This window comes from Polypterus senegalus, chromosome 5, assembly GCF_016835505.1.
Source record: "Polypterus senegalus isolate Bchr_013 chromosome 5, ASM1683550v1, whole genome shotgun sequence".
Taxonomy (NCBI): Eukaryota; Metazoa; Chordata; class Cladistia; order Polypteriformes; family Polypteridae; genus Polypterus; species Polypterus senegalus.
The window spans coordinates 30,769,941-30,794,375 of record NC_053158.1 but is presented as its reverse complement, the minus strand read 5'-3'; the positions used below and the strand labels follow the sequence as shown (position 1 = coordinate 30,794,375).

Below are 24,435 nucleotides of genomic sequence, written 5' to 3'. Positions count from 1 at the left end.
CATCCATTGCAGCAATCTTATCTCTTTTCTTTCAAGTTTTGCTTCAATTTCTGCTCCAATTCCTGCTTAATAATGAATAGTCATTATAAATTTGCTTTAATTTTTGATTATAGTAACAATATTCAGCCATACATGCATCCATTATCAAATCCACTTAAGACAATTTAGGGATGTAAGGAACTAGAGCCATTCACAATTAATAACAGACAAACCTCAACTTGGTAACAATACAAAAAACTCCTATAGCTGAAGATTACTCTATAAAATACATTTTATAATAAACAAAAATTATTTCTAACATCAACCTGAATACGAAAATATATTTTTGGGTAAACTCTAATTTACTACATAGCATTTGAAGATGGCTCAGACTGAAAAAGAATGTTCAGAGAAACAATGTTGATACCAACACAACTCCTGCAGATTAGTAACAACTGTTTAACTGGTCAAAGAATGCATTTAATAACAATATACCAGACAGGCTAAAATCTATTATTAAAGATAGGGTGTGAAGAACAAAGTTATTATTTACAGTGGGTACGGAAAGTATTCAGACCCCCTTCAATTTTTCACTCTTTGTTATATTGCAGCCATTTGCTAAAATCATTTAAATTAAATTTTTCCCTCATTAATGTACACACAGTACCCCATATTGACAGACAAAAAAATCGAATTTTTAAAATTGTTGCAAATTTATTAAAAAAGAAAAACTGAAATATCACATGGTCCTAAGTATTCAGACCCTTTGCTCAGTATTTAGTAGAAGCACCCTTTTGAGCTAATACAGCCATGAGTCTTCTTGGGAAAGATGCAACAAGTTTTTCACACCTGGATTTGGGGATCCTCTGCCATTCATCCTTGCAGATCCTCTCCAGTTCTGTCAGGTTGGATGGTAAACGTTGGTGGACAGCCATTTTTAGGTCTCTCCAGAGATGCTCAATTGGGTTTAAGTCAGGGCTGTGGCTGGGCCATTGAAGAACAGTCACAGAGTTGTTGTGAAGCCACTCCTTCGTTATTTTAGCTGTGTGCTTAGGGTCATTGTCTTGTTGGAAGGTAAACCTTCGGCCCAGTCTGAGGTCCTTAGCACTCTGGAGAAGGCTTTTGTCCAGGATATCCCTGTACTTGGCCGCATTCATCTTTCCCTCAATTGCAACCAGTCGTCCTGTCTCTGCACCCCCACAGCATGATGCTGCCACCGCCATGCTTCACTGTGGGGACTGTATTGGACAAGAGATGAGCAGTGCCTGGTTGTCTCCACACATACCGCTTAGAATTAAGGCCAAAAAGTTCTATCTTGGTCTCATCAGACCAGAGAATCTTATTTCTCACCATCTCAGAGTCCTTCAGGTGTCTTTTAGCAAACTCCACGTGGGCTGTCATGTGTCTTGCACTGAGGAGAGGCTTCCGACAGGCCACTCTGCCATAAAGCCCTGACTGGTGGAGGGCTGCAGTGATGGTTGACATTCTACAACTTTCTCCCATCTCCTGACTGCATCTCTGGGTTCTTCTTTACTTCTCTCACCAAGGCTCTTCTCCCCCGGTAGCTCAGCTTGGCCGGACGGTCAGCTCTAGGAAGGGTTCTGGTCGTCCCAAATGTCTTCCATTTAAGGATTATGGAGGCCACTGTGCAGCAGAATTTTTTTTGTAACCTTGGCCAGATCTGTGCCTTGCCACAATTCTGTCTCTGAGCTCTTCAGGCAGTTCCTTTGACCTCATGATTCTCATTTGCTCTGACATGCATTGTGAGCTGTAAGGTCTTATATAGACTGGTGTGTGGCTTTCCTAATCAAGTCCAATCAGTATAATCAAACACAGCTGGACTCAAATGAAGGTGATCTCAAGGATGATCAGAAGAAATGGAAAGCACCTGAGTTAAATATATGAGTGTCACAGCAAAGGGTCTGAATACTTAGGACCATGTGATATTTCAGTTTTCTTTTTTAATAAATCTGCAACAATTTCAAAAATTATTTTTTTTTGTCTGTCAATATGGGGTGCTGTGTGTACATTAATGAGGGAAAAAATTAATTTAAATGATTTTAGCAAATGGCTGCAATATAACAAAGAATGAAAAAGTGAAGGGGGTCTGAATACTTTCCGTACCCACTGTATGAAAGTTCATGATTCTATTGTAACGTGACTGTAGACAAAACTATAAACCTTTGGAGCTTGATATAACACAGTACACTGCAATACCAAAAAAAGAGTACATCAAACCAAAAAATGTCTTCCCCACTGTGAATCATATCAGCAACAGCATGATGTTTAGGGAATTGTATATGGCAGTAACATTTATAAACATTACCTTTGATTGAACATTCCTCGGAAGTTATAGTTGGCTCTGTAATTGGGAATTGGCTTTGGATCCAATGGCCTATAGATGGCAGGTTCTCCTCTTTTCATTGCAAGGCCATTTAGCTCCACGGTTGGGGTTATACTTCCTGTGCATAATAAAAACAAAGCTTTTTTACATATGTACTTTAAAGCATAGAAGAACCTGTAGTTACCTGAAGGATTACTTTTTTTTCTTTTAAAATACATATGTGTGAAGCTGTAAAAGTTTTGTTCGTAGAATTAAATAGCTATTAGTGAATGAGTGCTTCATTATTTTATTGACTGTTTTTGTGGTTAATATATAACAACATATAAAGTACAATGTACCTTTCTGTGACACTTTCCAGATTCAGGCAAGTTAAATTTCAATTTAGGTGAGCCCATAACATAAACTTAAATTTATTGCTTTATGGTCTTCGCTCCACATTAAAATAACTAAACTAAATAATTTTTAGAGATGCTTCGATTGTATTGGCCCACTATTGGTATCAGCTGATAAAGCAACAAAATGCTACCTTAGCTATTGGACTATTGTTAGAAATAAGCCAATATTTACTGCCAATTATTCTCAACAAATTTGACTGCTCGCCTCAAGGCAAGTCGTACTAAGGAACATATTTCTGAAAAACAAATCAGCTTCAGTCAACAACAGTGCTCTCAAAACAGGAAGTTGTTGGCTACCTAACACAGCCCACCATTCCTAGACACAAGAAGCCACTGGTTTACTGTGGAAATAATCAAAGTCATCACCCTGCACTGGTACAGTTGAAGAGAAAGAACCTGTCAGCAACTGGTACCAACATTGACTGTGAAGAACTATTTAGTTCTACATATCATATAATAGATAAAAAATGAAATAGGTTGAGTTGTGAGAAAAAAGAGATGCTCTTATTTGTCAACAACAATTTGCACCACACTAAGTATTCTGTGCCCAAAACAATTACCGTATAAGGCTACAGTAAACAGAAGTATGTTAAATGTACTGGTTATGGCAGATATTTTGCTATTAATTTTAAGCAGAATAGTTCTTGGAAATGTGTAGCTGAAAGCAGTTAATTTATACAATATATACATCATATTTTGTTTATTAAGCTAATGGCACTGTCTCTTAGACTGATTTAAAGTGACTGTCCAGCAACTTAAAATGAGAACAGTTAAGTTATAAAATGATATAACTCGGAGAGTGTTTTTGTTTATTTGTTTGCCAAGAGTTGGTATTTTTTTCAGATCAGAAAATATATGCAGTTTGATCTTTCATATTTTGTGAACAAATCATTTATTACACTTTCACAAATGTACTTATCTAGTGTCAGCAGGGGCACCAAATAATCTGTATCAAGATTTTTTTTGTCATATAACTGACTTATCAGTATCAGACAGAAATTAATCTGAATTTGAATTTTTTGGTGTTTGGGAATCATCATGCGAAGGGATGTCAAAAAGTAATTAGCCTGACATATTAACAGAAACATTAGCAAAATCAAACAAGTTTCATCTTTTCCCTCTTTTTATATATACAATATACACTAGGGGGCTTTGCCCCCTGCTCACTTCGCCAACCTCCCGGCCTGCACTACACGCCAGCCACATCGCGCCTCTGCCACCCGCGTATGTGGCTTTCACTTTCACTAAACAACAAATCTTTTAATTCTTGCGGATACTCCTCTTCATTGGGAAAAAACACTACATTTCCCTGATGGCAACACGATTAGACGATCTTCAAGTCTCAAACTTAAAAGTTTAAATCCACACAATATATTCGATCTCTTTTCACTGTTCCATTATTTCACTGAGTAATAATTTCCGTTTGTTTGCGCTAATGCAATCTTTACCATCATTTTTTTGACACTTTCGAATTTTAGTACTTTCATTATCTCTAACCTGCTCTGCATGTGTATCACGCCAGCATTTTTGAACCTCTTAACGACGTTCTACTTTGTCTTTTCTTCTTCTACTGTGTGTCTTTTATTTACACCCCACACTTGGACCTGTTAGGTTTTCAATTCATCTTTTGGAAGAAAAAGTCTTGTCTCATGGGACATGAATTTATGTCTCTGAAAAAGTCTCTTCTCGTCTCTCTGAAAAAGTCTTGTCTTGCCCTAAAAATTTTTTTATATAATAGAGAGATATCAGCTGGAATTCTTGGTTCTATTTAAATTTTTAATTTTAAACACTTTGATTAAGTAAGTTCTTATTCTGTTTTTTCTAAACTGAAAAGGCACAACTCCTTTAATCTTTTTTCATAAGTCATACTTCTCAGGCGCAGAATCAGCCTAGTCCCACTTCTCTGGTGCTGCCTTTTCTTTTTTGAATTCTTTACAACGTTCTTTGTCATCTACTCTTTGTCTTTTATTTCAGGCCCCGGGTGTGGTTAAATCTCTTAGCACAAAGTCTCATCTCGCGGGACTTAGTATCTCCCTGAAAAAGTCACGTCTCGTATAAGGATTTTTTTATATAATACTAGGGGGTTTCGCCCCTTGCTTACTTCGCTCGCCAACCCCCATTTTTGTTTTTCCGCATACACACTTTTAAGATTTTTTTTTCTTTGAATTGTTGCTATTTCATTAGTTTTACTTTTATTTCAGAACGTCTGTAAAAACAATATTTGGAATCTTTTGAGTCTCAGCGTACTGAATCTTTTTAATGAGGTCAGTGAGACATGTGTTTAATGACTTGGTACCATAATTCAGGATAAGTTTCTCTGTTTGGAATTTCAGAATAGACAAAACGATCTACATCATTAGCAGTTAATAATTTTTTTGCAAAGTAACCAATAAATGCATGTGAGGTAAACTCTGTTTTTGAAATTTTCTTGACTTAAAATTCAAAGATTTACAATATTTGCATACTTCTGACTTATCACCTATGCCCATATATTCGATCTCTATTCACCTTTTCGTTATTTCTCAGAGTAATAATTTCTCTCTCTTTGCACTAATGTGATGTTTACTTTCTTTGTTTTGACACTCGTTTTTTTCTGCTTTCATATTCTGTATATTGCTCTGCATGTGTTTCACGCCTATGTTTTTTTTAGTCTTTTGAATTCCAGTTTTCATTATCTCTAACTTGCTCTGCATGTGTTTGACCCCCTTGTTTTTTAAGCTCTTTATGACGTTTTACTTTTTTTACTACTCTGTCTTTTATTTCTGACCTCGATTTATCTTGCTTTTGTTTCAATGACACCTGGGGCCTCATGTATAAACGGTGCGTACGCACAGAAATGTTGCGTAAGAACTTTTCCACGTTCAAATCGCGATGTATAAAACACTGAAACTAAACGCATATTGTTTATTAGTGTATCGCATCTGATTGTAATTAACTTGTAACAATATAATGGTCCAGGGAATAGCCATAGTATTCCAAATACCATAACTGCTTTAGCGTTGTTACTTTCAATGCACCTTCTTCTTCTTCTTTCAGCTGCTCCCGTTAGGAGTTGCCACCGCGGATCATCTTTTTCCATATTACTCTCACTGCACCACTCAGAGTATTTATATCACTGTATCTGAGTGGGAATTACAGCAGCAGCTGATCGGAAAGAGAATTATCAGTATACAGCTTCAAGTACTCGCTGTCTCAGCCACGGCAAAACGTTTCAAAGCCTTTCCTTTCTATTACAGAGCTGATTGTGTGGTGGTTGGGTATTTGGGGAAAGAAAAGCAAGGACTGAAGTGGCAGCTTCGCCAATATATCTATACTAATAAAAGGCAAAGCCCTCACTCACTCACTCTGAACCTGATTGAAAGAAATAATGATAATCAAATCCTTGATGACAGCAACACTCAGTAACACTCACAAAACAAATACTGTATATTGACAGTCATGTTACGTTATTTTTAAAATGTTCCCTTTTCTTTTTCTAGCTTTTTTAACACACTACTTCTCCGCTGCGATACGCGGGTGTATATATGTATATATATATATATCCCGATCTACATACTCGAATAATGGATACTTTATTCGCCATCAATGATTGTTTTGGTAAAACCATACTCAGTGTATTCATTAGATGAACAGTAAAAAAGTAAGAGCGAGGGGAGGATGACTTATTGAGGCATGCAGGCTGTAGTGCGTCAACTCTATCTGAATTGCGCGATCACATTTGAAAAAATATATCTTTTCAAGTTCTATTTAGTCCATATGTGTCAAACTCAAGGGAGAGATCATTTTATATACTGTATTATTGTTATTAATGGCCCGGGTATATGAAGCGCTGGTAACACAATAAACTACAGATCCCATAATGCAGCTTCAGCTGCCTTGCCAACACTTACTGCGTTAATCAAGTGTAGCTTATGATGCTGCAAGTTATTGCGAAGCTAGCTCACACGATGCTGAAGAGAAAAGTTGATTCTGAAAATAGAGCCTTTAAAAACTGATGGGAGGCTGAGTATATGTTTACTGAACCCGTGTGTCTCATTTGTGGAGCTAATGTGGCTGTAATTACAGAATTTAATCTAAGACGGCACTATGAAACAAAACATCAGGGTAACCTGAATGCAATGCAGAAGATACAGAAAGCAGAAGAATTAAATAAGAATCTGACACTTCAGCAGACGTTTTTACCGTGCACAATCACAAAGTGATTTCAAGTGAAGCTGCTTTTATGGGAGACACAAATGCACCAGTGCAATTTGCCCCACTTTCCCTGTTGCCAAGTAATGTTAAACCAAGTCGTCACTACGGTGTTCCCAAATACGCACTTTGCTGATAAACTGAGCGCACTGCGCACTGAGTTTGCACGGCGCTTTGGTGACTTTGAAGAACAAAAAAAGTCCGTCTACATGCGGCTCGAACCTTGTGCATGTTTGGTACCACATATCTGTGTGAGAAGCTCTTCTCAGTGATAAAGACTAACAAAACAGCACACAGGAGTCGCCTCACTGATGAGCACCTTCAATCCATCCTGAGAATCTCCACAACACAGAACCTCACACCAAACATAAACGAACCTGTGGCCAAAAAAAGATGCCAGGCGTCCAGCTCTAAAATGACATATGAGCAAAGACAACTTAATGATTTGATTTGTCATTGCTGAAAGGAACACATTTTATTTATATTTCCAGGTTTTGTTATACAGCATGTTCATATTTGAATTTGTATAATTTTGAAAGGATATATTTTTATGGAGAGCAAAATCTTTTGGGATATTTAAAATCTAAGTTTATTTTTTATATAAATTTACATAAGAGTAAAGAAATTTGAATGTTTGTTCTTTTAAGTTATTTAAGGTTTGACTTGATTTATTCACGAATAATATTCCTGTCTGTTTTTACCATTCCTACCAAAGATATTTCTGTCGACTAAATAAAAATTCCTTCTATTTAAAATTTAAATAGAACTTGAACAAATACGATAGTTCATAATATCCACGCAGACTTGCACGTAAGAGCTGGAGTTATCTGTTTTAACAAGCAGCGTATTGCACTGATACGAAATAGCTGTGTGTGTATATATGTAGATATGTATGTATATGTATATATATGTTTATATATGTGTGTGTATGTATATGTATGTGTATATATGTAGATATATACATATGTATGTATATATGTGTATATGTATAGATATGTATATATATTTGTTTATGTGTGTGTATATATATATATATATATATATATATATATATATATATATATATATATATATATATATATATATATATATATATATATATATATATATATGACAGCAACACTCATCACTCACAACAGTGACAAAACAATTACATTGACAATCATGTTACGTTATTTTCAAAATGTTTCCTTTTCTTTTTCATTACTTCTTTAACACACTACTTCTCCGCTGCGAAGCGCGGGTATTTCGCTAGTATTGAATATAAAACAGAAAGAGAAAATAACACAGCTAAAAACACAGCGACAAATTTCGGCAAAAGTTAAATGCTTGTGTCATGAGCACGAGGCAGCTATGCAGTGTCTGCAACGGACGTGGCCATCCACTGTGCATAAGCTACCATATTGACATTGGCAGGCGGAAGGAGCCACCGATTCTTCCTCTGCCCAGTGCCACCACAAGCCTAGAGCCGCTCCAGAGTACTGCTGCAATAAATTATTTCATCGAAGTGAAACACATGTTTAATAACGTGCTTTAACTCCTATCATCATGAAAATGATATCACGTATATATCTCAGTATTTTAGTTATTCAGAGAGCTGTCATATCACGAATGTCATGGATTCTGTGTCCTGTCGGAGGAAGAGAGCCGGTTTAAGAAGCAAGTAGTGATTCACACACACAGAGCACATAGAAGATCACATACAAAACAAAGCATTTAACGTGCTACTTTAATTACGATGTGATTTGAGAAACTTTTTAATTGAACGATTTTAAGATGAAGTTTATGATGTTCTGCTTTAATGGCAAAATAAACTATGTGATTAAAGTGGAAATGTCGAGATTGAAGTTGACATTTCGTGCTTTTTCCCCACTGTGTGCCTTTTTTTCTCTGTACCCTAATAAACTTTCATATGACACTCAGACGGTGGGCTACGACTCTCCTTTTCACAGCGACTTTGATATGGGACTTCATTTTTATTTCCAGCACTGTGCGATTTTGTGAACGTGAGCTTTCAAGTTTCTCCAACACACTATGTCACTCGATCAACTTCCTTGTGTTTATTATACCACGGTTTATTTGAACAAATAGTATGTTTTTCCTTTGCCTCCACTTGGTATTCGCTGAAATTCTTATATTTTCCCCCATGCTTTTCCCATTTTCTTTTCACTGAAGGCTGAGCTTAAGGTTTATATTGATTTGCATATTCAAAGAGGCGTAATTCTGGGAGGAGTTGGGGCGTTACATGAAGCGCGTGCACGAGCGTTACTTTTCACGCTGATCGGGATTTATGTAGCGGAAGAACGTGGAAGTTGGAGTAAGCAGAGATTCCTGCATCTGGATTTTTCTGTGCGTAAGCACATTTCGGCTTTTGTGCTTACGCCATGTTATACTGTGAGTTTTACGCACGGCGTTATACATGAGTCCCCTGGTCCGTGGTGATTATTTTCCCTTTTTCCAGCAATAATTTCCATTTGTTTGCAGTACTGCGATCTTTACTTTCTTTTTTTTTTTATACTTTCTAATTTTCCTATTTTCATATTCTTTAACTTTCTCCATGTGTATCGTGCCAACTTTTTTTTTTTTGAGCCTTTCGAATTCCACTGCTTTAATAATCTCTACCCTGCTCTGCATTTGTATAGTGCCAACGTCCGGATTGGACGTGCTTTTTTTCAATTCCACTTGTTCCGGGCTGATAATTACTTTCCTTATTTTCTGAATTTGCACCTAGATTATTCTTTTTCTTTTTTGTCTCTCCAACGCTTTTGAGTCTCTTTTCTCCGCGCTGCATTCTTATTCGCTTAGTCGTCTACGTTTCATTTATAACGTATTGTCCTTATACGCTTTATATGCGCTGACAGCCCTGGATCTGTGTGTGTTCAAAGCCAAAACACGACTGAGCATGTTGCTGCCCGTGCTCTTATTTGGTTGTAAGTAGGGCGTGCCTTTCAAGAATCTCATGTTCTACATCATTGTGAGACGGTCCTGGGTCCACCTCTTGGCACAAATCTCTTTAGTCTTGCGGGTCTTTTAAGTGTCTTCCGTGATCTTAACGTGAAGATCAGGTCTAATCACCCTACTGTTTCTCTCCAGGATTTTTTTTATAATATATATATATATATGTGTGTATATATATACACACACACACACACACACTAGGGGGCTTCGACCCCTGCTCGCTTCGCTTGCCCAGCCCCGTGTTTGGTTTACCAGATATAAAATACAATGTAATTTATTTTTTGTATAGCCCAAAATCACACAAGAAGTGCCACAATTTGTTTTAACAGGCCCTGCCTCCTGACAGCACCCCCAGCCTTGACTCTCTAAGAAGACCAGAAAAAACTCCCAAAAAAAACCTTGTAGGGAAAAAAAAAATCGAAGAAACCTTGGGAAAAGCAGTTCAAAGAGAGACCCCTTTCCGGGTAGGTTGGGCGTGCAGTGAGTGTCAAAAAGAAGAGGGTCGATATAATACAGTACAATACATAGAACAGAACAAATCCTCAATTCAGTATAAAAATAAAAATTCTACGGAGTAGAATTTCACATTAGATGATATCACATATAATGATTTGGATTTGTTTTAAGTCCTGGAGACCTCATTCATCAAGCTGCCTCCCCCATTTTGCCATTCCACATCTGAAATAACGCTAATCCAATGAAAGGACCCCTCTTTCCCACGATTCCTGCGATCCTCCATCAGAGATGACTTTACCTTAGGCAGGCAATATACAATTTAAAGAGATTGTTATTTTCTTGGGAATTGTTACATATGCATTATTTTCACTCTTACTTTAAAAACTTTTGTAAAAACAATACTTGTCCTTTATTTCCGGCCCTGTGTGCGGTTACATCTCTTTCTTGCCAGACGTATAATGCTGCTCGTCTTGTGAAGGGTGGGGGGTTGCGGGGTGTGTGGCGGCTGAACGCTAAGAATATGCCTTGGATCATTTGCTGTCTTTTTGCTGCTTGCGAGCTGCCTGTTCTGGTTGTCGCACGTCGTTGTTTTAAGAGCTGGGAGCACGTGATGCTTCTCTGTCAAAAGCAATCCAGTAACTGCTAGGGTTAGATGTCTGTGGACTTGTTTTAAATGATGGCTCACTGCCTGGTCTTGCGTGATGTTGTAAAAACAATACTTGTCCTTTATTTACGGCCCTGGACGTGGTTAAATTCTTTCTTGCAGGATGTATAACACTGCTCGCATTGTCTTTGTCGGGTGTTGGGAGGGTTGCTGCTGTCACGCTGCCCTTCGATTTTTTTAAAGCCTGTACAGCCGCTGTCCTTTTTGCTACTTTCTGTCTCTGCTGCTCGCGTTGTGATCGCTTCTCCGTGATCATAAATATACACCTAAAAGACTTGTGTTTCCTTTGAAATTAAACTTGTCGTTGCTTTAACTGTTGCGGGTCCACAGATTCTCATAGCGTATGTTCCATTATTGTGTAAATCTACGTTTTATGCATTGAATGATGCAAATGCGAAAAGACTTTGTTTTCTGCTCTTTTCCTTTTATTTCTGACCTCACTTTGTCCTGCTATTTTTTCAATTACAACAGGTCCTGATGATTAATTTCCTTTTTTTTGCGCTAATGCAATCTTATTCGTTGACGCTTCATTCATAACATATTGTCCTTTATACACTTTATATGCACTGAGACACCTGTATCTGTGTGTGCTGCTTCCCTTTACACTACTGATTTTTTTTTGCCCATTCTCTTTCGTCTCGCAGTTCTTTTACTTGTCTTACATGATCTTAACGTGAAGATCACGTATCGTCTCCTAGTCATTCATTCCACAGGATTTTTTTTTATAATAGATAAAAGCCAGCTTATGCCATTTCAGTGTCTGGAGCCCTTTCCTAGTAGCACTGAGCACAAGATTGGAGCCAAACTAGGTGTAAAACCAGTCCAGCTGTATCTTTGTAAATGCTAAATTACTTGAAGAATGAAAACATAAAAATGGTGTGATTTTATGCAAATATCTCAAAAGAAATTATAGGACTTTTCATAAAATGGAGTCATCGGCCATGACAACTTAGAAAGAAATTGTAGGATAATAGCAGAAGATTACATGTACTAACAGATTGAAATTGAAATTCTGATTTATTGTTTGATAACATGATCCTGACTTGAAATGATACAAACGCAATGCAACTAGTTCACTTTTAAATTTTCCACCAGCTCCTATCATATTGTCATAATAGACTAGATTAGATTAAATGTTTATTAATAGTTACATATACTGCGAGAGCCTAGTGGCACAGTTGATGGTAGATGGGGGGTGCAGGGAAGTAAATACAGACAGTAAGACAATAAGATGATGCATAAATAAATAGGTACAATAAACAGGAGTAGCAGAAGAATGGCCTAACATACATATGACTGGACAGGACTGTGCAAGGTTTAATAGCAGTACACATGTAACAAACAACAAAACTGCACATAAACCAGCAGGTGGGTACAGTACAGGACAGGAAAGATCAGTTTACAATGAGATCAGCGACCTTATGGGCCAGGAAAAGAAGCTGTCCCTGAAGTGGGTGGAGCATGTGGTAAATCAGGTTACCAAACCACACCATGATCTTCTAAATCACTACGAGCTACATTCTGTGTATGAAAATTTGGTATAAAAATAAATATTGTTGCGGTTGTTGTTATTGTGATGCATCCGGTTGGAAATGTGCAGCGACAGAAGTTTACCAGGATTTTGGTTTGAAACCCAAAACGATTTATACTCCTCAGAAAAAACGAACATATCAATACTGCATTGTTTTGATTCAGAAATTGGGATAACACTTTTTAGACTAAACAATGTGTATAAATACAATAAACTGTGAACCATAAGGTTAAAGAGTAGTAGCCCATTATGGAATTATGGTTTTCCTCTAGTCTGATGTCAGTAATCCTTTGGCATATGCAGTGTATTTCTAGCTTTTTATGAAAGTGTTTGGTGGTTTTGAATTTTTAAATCATTTTTTCCACTTGGCAGTTTACTCAGCACTCTAAGTTGTGTAATACAGTGTATGAAAGTCATTCCTGTTACTCTGAAATTTGTAGAATGCAATACTATTGTCAAAATTCTAAACCTTTAGTTCTTGAATAACTCTTAAGCATGTTCGAGCTCCAGTGGCTTAAGCAACTGAAAGATTAATTTGTTTGTATTTTTGCTAAACTAGTTAGCATAATATTACTGAGCTAACACTTTCTGTCTTATGAACAAGTGGGCTACATGTGGTTTTCTACACAGACAAACATTTGGCACATAATCATTTTGGCAGTACTGTCTTTAAGGTCTTCAAAATACTTCTGTTTTAAACTTAAAAATTTTAAAATATATATTTTGACACCTCTCTAGTGGAATTCCTGAACAAGATTGACATTACTGTCCTCGGTGGAGGCAGTGTTGCCAGTATCGAGTGGGATTGCGTCCATTCCTACAGCTGTGGAGGTGGAGGAGATTCACCCCAAAATGTTGAAGGTTATGTACAATGTTAGGATGGCTCAAAATTATCCTCTTCATTTGTTACTGAGAAGGCCAAAACAACACAAGACCTGCAGATTAGGAGAATGGGTGTCCATGTTTAAAATAGGAGAGCAGTTCGTGTTCTTTATGAATTGCGGAAGGTTGAAATTTCCCAACCTCACTAGCGTAGCTAAAAGTTCAGCTTGAAAAATACTAACACAGGGCCCAAAATAGAATTTTCACTGCCAAATCTGTTAATTTACCTAAAAGTAAAATAATAAAGTTTATGCATAGCCATAGTGTTAGTGATTTTTATTACTGTTCATTAGTCTACATCAAATCTAGAGGAGCACTTTTGACAATGAATACCTGGGTTACTGTTACTGTCCATTTTAGGCGGTCGAGGTGATGGCTTGGGGAGCGTCGTTTCAGCCAGAGCTTTGGCAGCTGTTAAATGTTGTGCCTTCTTTATGCTGCTTCCTTCTGCCTCCCACGTCTGCTCTCCAAGTGTCAGCTGCACAGTGAAGATCTGTAAGCACCAGATAACATGACTCATCCGCAATAATACTGTTTATCAATAGATCTAATTCTTTAGCTACTTCTATGACACACCTTAGAACTCATCTAGATTTTTAGAAAAGGTACATGTAATCTCAGTATATTATCTAATACATTTTTTTTAAAAGCCTTGCCAGTGGGAATATTCACATTTATACTTTTTCTTTGTTATCCTTCTCCTATTTTTTGAAATCAAATAAAAAAATGAGTAAAGAAATTTTTTTAAAGTAACATATATTATCTATTAAACCATTTACTGTACTTATCCATTTTCCATAATAATAATACATTTTATTTATTTGTAGGCACCTTTCTAAACACTCAATGACACTGAACAATAGACAAAAGACAGATTATAAACAAAAGTGAAATACAAAAGTTAAAATCAGACAGAGCAATTGTAATCAAAGAGAAAAAGCAGTCTTAAACAAATGAGTTTTAAGTTTAAATTTGAAAAGTGAAAATGATTCAATATTTTTAAGCTCAGGTGGTAGTGAGTTCCAAAGCTGGGTAAGACAGACGAAGGGTACAGTCAAGTGGATGGAGGAAGAGGATCTAAGGATACGGGAGGGAATGGCAACATGGAGGAGGTCATACAGATATGGAGGGGCAAGGTTGAATTTTGAATTGAATTTGAAACTGAAATGGAAGCCAAAGAAGCTGCTGCAAAACGGGAGTGATATGGTGAATAGAGGGGGTTCTAGTAATGATGTGGGCAGCTGAATTCTGGACAGTTGAAGCTTACTTATAAAGAGATTTGTGAGAAATACCAAAGAAAAGGTAATTGCAATAATCCAGACGAGAAGTGACAAGGCTATGAACAAAGATAGCAGTGGTGTGGGGAGTGAGGAAGGGGCGAATACGATTAATGTTACGCAAGAACACCGTACAGACAGAAAAGGGCCATACTCTCTGGCTGGGAGAGTCACGTGTGCTTTGCAAATGCTAGAGTCTGTTGAGAGTTGTTGGTTTGTTCTGTGGTGTGAGATTTAAAAAAAAATACATTTTGCTCTTAAAAACTTGGGTTTTGGTTGCTGCTAAGGAACCGTGTGGGAAGTTTTAAAGCTTTTTTTCCCTTTAGAAGGGTTTTTTTTTTTTTCGCCTGCACAAGAGCAAAAGCATCCTTAGTTTAAAGGAAAAGAAAAAAAGGCCGCGGCTGACTTCAAAGCAGTAAAAGATGGAAGCTCAGTAGTGCGAAGGTAAGCGGCCTGCGTTAAGACGCCGATCAGGCACAAGGAGCAGTAGGAGCAAATAAGGTAGTAAAGTTTTATTTATTTGTTTATTTTAGATTAAACAGTCCTTAGCGGTCCAGAGGCAGAACAGTTAAGTGGGCGACAGCGTATTGGTTCATTAATATGGGGGAATACAAACAGTGCGAGTGAAGAGCTTATAAGTAAGAGGAGCGCAAAGTTAGGAGAAGAGACAGAGAAAAGTAAAGTTAACCTCATAGAATGGCAAACAGTAGGCAGCTGAGAGGGAGAACAGTACAGGAGCTTAAGGGGAAAAGGTGTAAAATATCTGTAGCAGATCTTAGTGTTACCATTTAAGTTAAGGAGCAGCTGAAAGAAGAAGAAATTTAATTTTAAGGAAAAAAAAAAGTTAAGGCAGCTTAGTAATCCCAAGTCAAATTTTAATAATGAGGCCAGTGCAATGCAAGTCCTGTTGGATGTTGGACTTTTAGATGATGGTTTGGAAGAGCCAGTTGTCTATGAGGGCTACATCTGCAAGAGATGCCAGCTGATCCAGCACCTCGAGCTCAGGGTCGCTGAACTGGAGGAGGAGTTGGCTGACCTGCGTTGTAATAGAGAATTGGCGGACTTGGCCCAGGTGTCCTTTAGAGATAGTGTGCACCCCTAAGGTGGCGCGGGAGGAGATTCCAGACCAGACAGGTAGGAATAGGTGGGTCACGGTCACAAGGCGTAAGGTAAAGGGTGCACACTGTCCGGGGGCATCAACTCCAGAATTAGAAGTGTCTAACGTTATCATGTCCTGGCGGAGCTGGACGGTGACTCTGATAATTCTGAGGTGGTAGGCAGGGTTGAGGAGCCCCAACGGCTACCTCAAAACCAGTTCCCAGAAAGAGAGAGTTAGTGATTGTTGGGGACTCAGTCATTAGGGGATTGAAGCGCAGGTGTGCTCCAGAGAGAGAGAGTCTGCACGTGTGTTGCCTTCCGGGAGCACAGGTGGGAGACCTCCTGGAAGGGTGGATAGGCTCTTGGCCAGAGCGGGTGGATCCAGTTGTCATTGTCCACGTTGGAACAAATGACATACATAAGGGTAGTCTGTCAGTTCTGCGATCCAAATTCAAAGAGTTAGGTACCAAGCTGAGGAGCAGAACTGACAAGGTAGTCTTCTCCGAAGTTCTGCCTGTGCCACGCCCAGTCCAGGTAAGATTGAGGAGATTAGAAGGCTTAACGTGGCTCAAATCTTGGTGCAGGGTAGAAGGGTATAGGTTTATGGGGCATTGGGACTCCTTTTGGAACAGATGGGACCTGTTCCCGTGACGGTTACATCTGAACCGAGGGGCACCAATGTATTGGGGAGGCGTATGTGTAGGCTAGTCGAGGATTGTTTAAACTAGGGAATGGGGGGGCAGGGAGTTTAGGACAGGCCAGATTTAGATCTATACATGGAAGAACAAACAATGGTGTAGAAATAAAAATGCATAGTAATGTAAATTTTAAGCAAACACGTAAAGTAGAAGGATTAACACATTAAAAATAGCTTGCCTTAATGCTAGAAGTATCAAAAATAATGTAAGTGAGTTGGAGTTGTATGTAGCAGAGCATAATTATGATATTATAGCAATAACGGAAACCTGGCTAAATAACAAAGATGGGGATGAGTGTAACATAGAGGGATACACATTTTTAGGAAGGATAGACAGAACAGAAAAGGAGGTGGGGTTGCTGTTTATGCCAAACAAGGTTTAAATGTAAGTCATCTTCAGTTGGATGATGAGCCCCATCTTAGTGAGGACATGTGGCTTCACCTGGAAAATATTAGGGAAAAGGTCTCATTTTAGGAGTGTGTTATAGACCACCCAATTCAGACAGTAATTTCAACACACATCTTTTTAGTAATATCAAAAAGGCAAGTTTACAGGGGGATATTATAGTCATGGGGGACTTTAATTATCCAAATATTAACTGGGATAACCTTACAGATGGAGGAGCACAAGAGCAGGAGTTTTAGAAGTAATCAGCGACTGTTTTTAACACAGCATGTTAAAGCACCAACAAGGGGTGAAGCCTATCTGGATTTAGTATTCTGTAATAATCAGGATAGAATTGAGGGTGTAGAGGTGATTGAACCACTAGGGTCAAGTGACCATAATGTAATACAATTCTCAGTATTTTGTAAGAGTACAGATGCAAAGACTAAAATTGTTAAGTTGAACTTTAGTAGGGCTAATTTTGAGCAGATGACAAAGTCTAAGTAGGATAGACTGGGATAAGCTTTTAAATGTGGAGACAGTCGAGGAGCAGTGGAACAGGTTTAAAAATGTTTTACATGTAATGCAGGACAGATACATACCTAAATTTGGAATTAATAGGAAACTAAAAAAAACTCCACGATGGATTAATAAAGATTTAAAAAAGAAGTTGCAAAGGAAAAAAACTGCTGTATAAGGCATATAAGACCAATGACTGCAAAGTGAATCGTGAACGCATATGAGAACATGAGGGCAACCATTAAGAAGGATATCAGAAGGCTAAAAGACAGTTGGAGAGGAATATAGCAGATAAGGCGAAAGAAGACCCCAAGAGATTCTTTCAGTATTTTAGTAGTAAAAGAACAGTTAAGGAGGAGGTCAAGTTCATCAGGAAGAGTAAAGGGGAATTAAAAGATACATGAATGAAATAGCAGATGCCCTAAACTTACATTTTTCTGAGGTGTTTACAAGTGAGCAAGTGGATAACCTGCCAGAGGTAAACGCAACTACTAAGGAGATACTGAGGGATTTGGAAATTGTAGAGGGAGAAGTGCTGCTCAGATTAAATAAGATGAAATCAAACAAATCACCAGGCCCAGATAATATTTATCTTCGTGTTCTTAACACTAGAATTACCAGAGCCTACGAAAAAACTCGTAATTCCGTCCCACCTTAAATTGCTTCTTAAATCCCTTCACACCTCTCCGCCAGTGTCCTTTGTCCTCTAAATGTGCTGATAAAGAGAAGCTAGAAGCAGCCGGCTATTCCTTTCCCCCCACCAATTTAGAACGTGCATGAACTTCTCCCAGCTCATGCCTTGTTTGAGTATCTGGGAGTGAAGTGGAGTTTTAGAGTGGAAATAATAGATCGTTATTTGGAACACACGCATTTCATGTCTGTTCCGTTTCTACAGTAATCTTTGTAAACACATTGTGAAAACAGAAACATTTTTTATATTCTAGTAGTAGATGACAAAATGTAGGCATCTATACTAATAAAAGGCAAAGCCCTCACTCACTCACTCACTCATCCCTAATTCTCCAACTTCCCGTGTAGGTAGAAGGCTGAAATTTGGCAGGCTCATTCCTTACAGCTTACTTACAAAAGTTGGACAGGTTTCATTTCGAAATTCTACGCCTAATGGTCATAACTGGAAGGTATTTTCTCCATTATCTGTAATGGAGTTGAGCTGGAATGACGTGGGGAGTTTCGCGTGTGACATCATCACGCCTCCCACGTAATCACGTGAACTGACTGTCAACGCAGTGCGTAGAAAACCAGGAAGACCTCCAAAAAGCGCTTAAGAAAACATGCATTATATAATTGAGAAGGCAGCGAAACAATAAGAAGCGAGCGAGTGACATATACTACCATATTCATGAGTGATACTACCTCGAAAAGAAAGCAAGGTGTAAACCTAAACTTTAAATTAAGTTTATAGACAGGCTACCGCTGGCGTTTCACATGCCCACAGGTAATGCGGATACAAGTTTAATGAGAGGACGAGGATATAAACGAGTTTTGATCACTTTGTAACTAAGTTAAAATTGTAGGTGAAGGGGTGTGCTAATGCAAATTCCGAGAGACTGTGTTTGTGGGGGATTGACAGTTAAGGCGGGTGGGGGAGTCACGTCATCATATCCCCTCCCATTCATCTAATTTCGCTCTGAGCTGAGCTCCGCGGCTAACGCCGTCTTCCGAAGCAACTTTGTCAGACTGCCACCAAATACTCACAGAAAAATCCACAAGTTAATACACATGCTGTCTCTAGAGTTTCTACACACTGAATCCTCCAGGCACTACTTACAAAAGGTCACATTGACAATCGTGTTACGTTATTTTTAAAACTTTCCTTTTCTTAGCACAAGCACAGCTGAGAAGCTTCGATGCATGTGCTCCATAACGCGCTAAAAATAATGCATTTAATCACACTTTGCATTACAAGCAGATTACATTGATCAGCGCATCCCAATTCATTTTACCCTCGCACCACCTTAGTTTGAGAAGAAGTATGAAAAAATATGAGGTTAACACAGAAAACAGATCACCAATTCAAGCTTTATGAATAATCGATTCGCCATCAATAATTGTTTTGGCAAAGCCATCCTCCTTCCATTTTATAATTTTTCCGCCACTAGCCATGATTAAATGAACGGTAAAAAGTAAGAGCGAAGCGATGGTGACTTATTTAGGCAGGCATATATATGACAGCAACACTCATGACAATGTCAATCATGGTACGCTATTATTAAAATGTTTCCTTTTCTTTTCATTACTTCTTTAACACTACTACTTCCGCCAAGTAGGCGTATTTTGATATATATATATATATATATATATATATATATATATATATATATATATATATATATATATATATATATATATCATATAATATATGAATGACCTCCAAAGATCGCTGAGACTTTTGATATCATGAACGAGTCTGCAAAAACTGTGGTCTCCTGCCCAGCAAAAGTCGAGCAGCCAGCGCGTGCATAGCTGTGCCGGCCTTTGAGACGCTGACTGCGCTTCTGCCTTAAGTCAAAGTGAGCACTTTTAATTTTTTTCATCCTCCCCCTGCGCTATAGCCCAGACAAGTGCAAACATCGGACCCCTTTTCTACACCACGCAAAATAATATTAAGGCAATTCACACTTCTTTTTGCACGCGCCATCACAGCCGATTAATGGCAGGGACGCCTCACCAGTCTACACAAGACCCACCGCGACTGTCCCCAAAAGCCGATCATAACGCCAGCTTAACACATCTCTCTATACTATATAAAAGAAAAAGGCAACTTTCCTTTCTTTACACCTTTTTTCCTTTGATCCCAAACCAAAGCCTTTCTCGCTTAACACTGCAGAGGACACAAAACTAATTTTCTTTAAATGCCGGTAAGGCACATTACCAGAGGCACAAATTTGAACGTTCACATAGAAAATGTAATTTCTATACCACAGCCGTGTAGCGCCTTTCAAAAGGGATCTACTACCGAGAGATGATCCATATACATTTTAGCTGCTGTTAGTTACTTACCTGTTGTGTTACACAGTCTTTAAAATGTAGTTTACCAAACCACTCCAGTAGTGCTCAATGTACCTGTACTTTTAAAACGTTAATGTTTTACTGTTTAATAACTTATAGACTATATTTTATTATTTCTCACTTGCACTCAGTGACCAAAGCTATACACACACATATATAAAAGCTATACACACAAGTATATGTATGTGTATATATATATATGTGTATGTATGTATATATATATGTATGTATATATATATATATATATATATATATACACACACACACACGTACGTACGTACGTACATACATACATATATATAATTTGTGTGTGTGTGTATATATGATGTAGATAGGTATGTATATATATATATGTGTATATGTAGATATGAAGATATGTATGTGTATATATATATGTGTGTATATATATATATATATATATATATATATATATATATATATGTGTGTATATATATATATATATATATATATATGTGTGTATATATATATATATATGTATATATATATATATATATATACATATATATATATATATATATATATATATATATATATATATATATATATATATATATATATAACAGCAGCAATCCAAGCTGTGAGAAAACAGTAAAAAGGAGGCGTGTCAGACGTTGTGGTACATTTTCTGATGCAGCTAGATGAAAATAACTTTGTGACGCTGCCAAATACACAAAACAATTACTTTGACAATCATGTTACATTATTTTTAAAATGTTTCCTTTTCTTTTCATAACTTCTTTAACACACTACTTCTCCTGCCAAGCTGGTATATATATATATATATATATATATATATATATATATATATATATATATATATATATATATATATATATATATATATATATACACACAGTGGAGGAAATAATTATTTGACCCCTCACTGATTTTGTAAGTTTGTCCAATGACAAAGAAATGAAAAGTCTCAGAACAGTATCATTTCAATGGTAGGTTTATTTCAACAGTGGCAGATTGCACATCAAAAGGAAAATCGAAAAATAACTTTAAATAAAAGATAGAAATTGATTTGCATTTCATTGAGGGAAATAAGTTTTGAACCCTCTAACAAAAAGACTTAATACTTAGTGGAAAAACCCTTGTTTGCAAGCACAGAGGTCAAACGCGTTTCTTGTAATTGATGACCAAGTTTGCACATTTTAGGAGGAATGTTGGTCCACTCCTCTTTGCAGATCATCTCTAAATCCCTAAGGTTTCGAGGCTGTCTCTGTGCTACTCTGAGCTTGAGCTCCCTCCATAGGTTTTCTATTGGATTAAGGTCCGGAGACTGACTAGGCCACTCCATGACCTTAATGTGCTTCTTCTTGAGCCACTCCTTTGTTGCCTTTGCTGTATGTTTTGGGTCATTGTCGTGCTGGAACACCCATCCACGACCCATTTTCAGTTTCCTGGCAGAGGGAAGGAGATTGTCACTCAGGATTTCACGATACATGGCTCCGTCCATTTTCCGTTAATGCGATTAAGTTGTCCTGTGCCCTTAGCAGAAAAACACCCCCAAAGCAAAATGTTTCCACCCCCATGCTTGACGGTGGGGACGGTGTTTTAGGGGTCATAGGCAGCATTTTTCTTCCTCCAAACACAGCGAGTTGAGTTAATGCCAAAGAGCTCTATTTTGGTCTCATCAGACCACAGCACCTTCTCCCAGTCACTCTCTGAATCATTCAGGTGTTCATTGACAAACTTCAGACGGGCCTGCACATGTGCCTTCTTGAGCAGGGGGACCTTGCGAGCCCTGCAGGATTTTAATCCATTGCGTGTAATGTGTTTCCAATGGTTTTCTTGGTGACTGTGGTCCCTGCTAATTTGAGGTCATTAACTAACTCCTCCCGTGTAGTTCCAGGATTCTTTTCACCTTCTCAGAACCATTGACACCCCACGAGGTGAGATCTTGCGTGGAGCCCCAGAGCGAGGTCGATTGATGGTCATTTTGTGCTCCTTCCATTTTCGAACAATCGCACCAACAGTTGTCACCTTCTCTCCCAGCTTCTTGCTAATGGTTTTGTAGCCCATTCCAGCCTTGTGCAGGTCTACAATTTTGTCTCTGACATCCTTGGACAGCTCTTTGGTCTTTCCCATGTTGTAGAGTGTGGAGTCTGCTTGATTGATTGATTCTGTGGACAGGTGTCTTTTATACAGGTGACTAGTTAAGACAGGTGTCCTTAATGAGGGTGACTAATTGAGTAGAAGTGTCTAACCACTCTGTGGGAGCCAGAACTCTTAATGGTTGGTAGGGGTTCAAAACTTATTTCCCTCAATGAAATGCAAATCAATTTCTATCTTTTATTTAAAGTTATTTTTTCGATTTTCCTTTTGATGTGCAATCTGCCACTGTTGAAATAAACCTACCATTGAAATGATACTGTTCTGAGACTTTTCATTTCTTTGTAATTGGACAAACTTACAAAATCAGTGAGGGGTCAAATAATTATTTCCTCCACTGTATATATATTATATATATATATATATATATATATATATATATATATATATATAGATAGATAGATAGATAGATAGATAGATAGATAGATAGATAGATAGATAGATAGATAGATAGATAGATAGATATGAGAACAACACTCATATCAATGACAAAACAATTACATTAACAATCATGTTACGTTATTTTTAAAATTTTTCCTTTTCTTTTTCGTACCTTCTTTAACACACTACTTCTCCGCTGCGAAGCGCGGGTATTCTGCTAGTAAACTATATAATGTATGAAGCCTGAAGTCCAAATATCAAAGAAACATTTTCACAAAAGGTACAAACATAACACAACAATTGCGCTTTTATTCAAAAATATAACTGCAGAAACAAAAAGCCGCCTTAACATGCGACATTGACACACGTTTATAGTAACTGCCTCCATGGTGCAATAGAATCAGTTCCCGCCTGGGAATCAAAAGGTTGTGAGTTCGATCCTGCACCACTCCGTTTTGAGAAGTAAACTGCTCTTAGTCTTACTATTTTAGAATAAAAGCATACATTTGATTTCAGTCTGTAACAGCCGGTGCAATTTTTGATCCTTGTAAAGGTTAGCTTTGTTTTTTTTTTAATTCACTTTCATTCTCTCAGTCGCGTTCAGAATCAATCCATACAACCCCATCTGACATGGCTGTTTTCACATAAAGACGCGCTATAGCTCTGCAGTGTACCACAATGCATACTAACGTCCCCGTAACCCCCCCCCCCCCAAAGGGTTCTGCCACACAAACGCTGGCTAAGCTGCCTTCTTCAGATCTCACCGCACTTGATTTTCTTTTTATTCAGTTTTATTGAGTGTTCCTGCCAGTCCCCGCATGTTGCTGTATGCTGTTTCTTTTGTACTCCAGGGCATGCAGAGGAGAGAATGGTAAAGAGCAGTAACTTCGACGCTATATGCAATAATCAGACACTCTCCATCTGCCCGTGTCGCTCAAACACAGGAACATATGTTGGTGTAAAAGTATAACAAAAGTGCACTTTTATTCAAGTGCACTTTTCCATCGCCTTTCCTATAAGAAGCAATGTACACACTTCTCTCTATGCTGTGGTTTCTATTACACACCTGAAAGAAAGAGACAATATATGTGAAAATATCTTCGCACTATTGCAATATTATTTGAAAATGAACAGCGTCAGATCGGGTGTGAACTTATGCAGGAACTGGAAATTCTCTGATGTGGGACCTTCCCCCAGGGAAGAAAGTACAGTGTCAGGTGCTCATTCAGTGTAATAGGAACCATAGCACAGAGAGGTGTGTGCACTGCAACAAGTACACGTGTCATAAATGTAGGAAGGACGGTCCTTGGGTATGTGGGAACTGGTAATATTTGAATGTGATGATTTTATATAGCACGGAATGAAAATCAGCACTTCTTAGCATTGCACCATGCAAGCTGTTGTATCAATCGGCTACTGTAACTTGCTTTCTTTTTTCTTCGGTTATACAGGTAGTCTTGAATAAAAGTGCACTTGTTTCGTTTGCGAAATGAAGTGTCTGCGTGCACT

General features: G+C 37.9%; 1 protein-coding gene across 6 annotated transcripts in view; it reads right to left on the bottom strand.

Moving 5' to 3' along the window:
* The window catches only part of stau2 (staufen double-stranded RNA binding protein 2), a 356,944-nt gene that overhangs the window by 284,435 nt on the left and 48,074 nt on the right, over window positions 1–24,435 (bottom strand). For all 6 annotated transcript variants that reach the window (XM_039754429.1, XM_039754431.1, XM_039754434.1 and 3 more), the window contains 2 exons: window positions 13,734–13,893; window positions 2,306–2,441 (listed from right to left, as the gene is read on the bottom strand). In XM_039754429.1, the coding sequence (XP_039610363.1) occupies window positions 2,306–2,441; window positions 13,734–13,893 (296 nt within the window). The remainder of the gene's footprint in view (window positions 1–2,305; window positions 2,442–13,733; window positions 13,894–24,435) is intronic.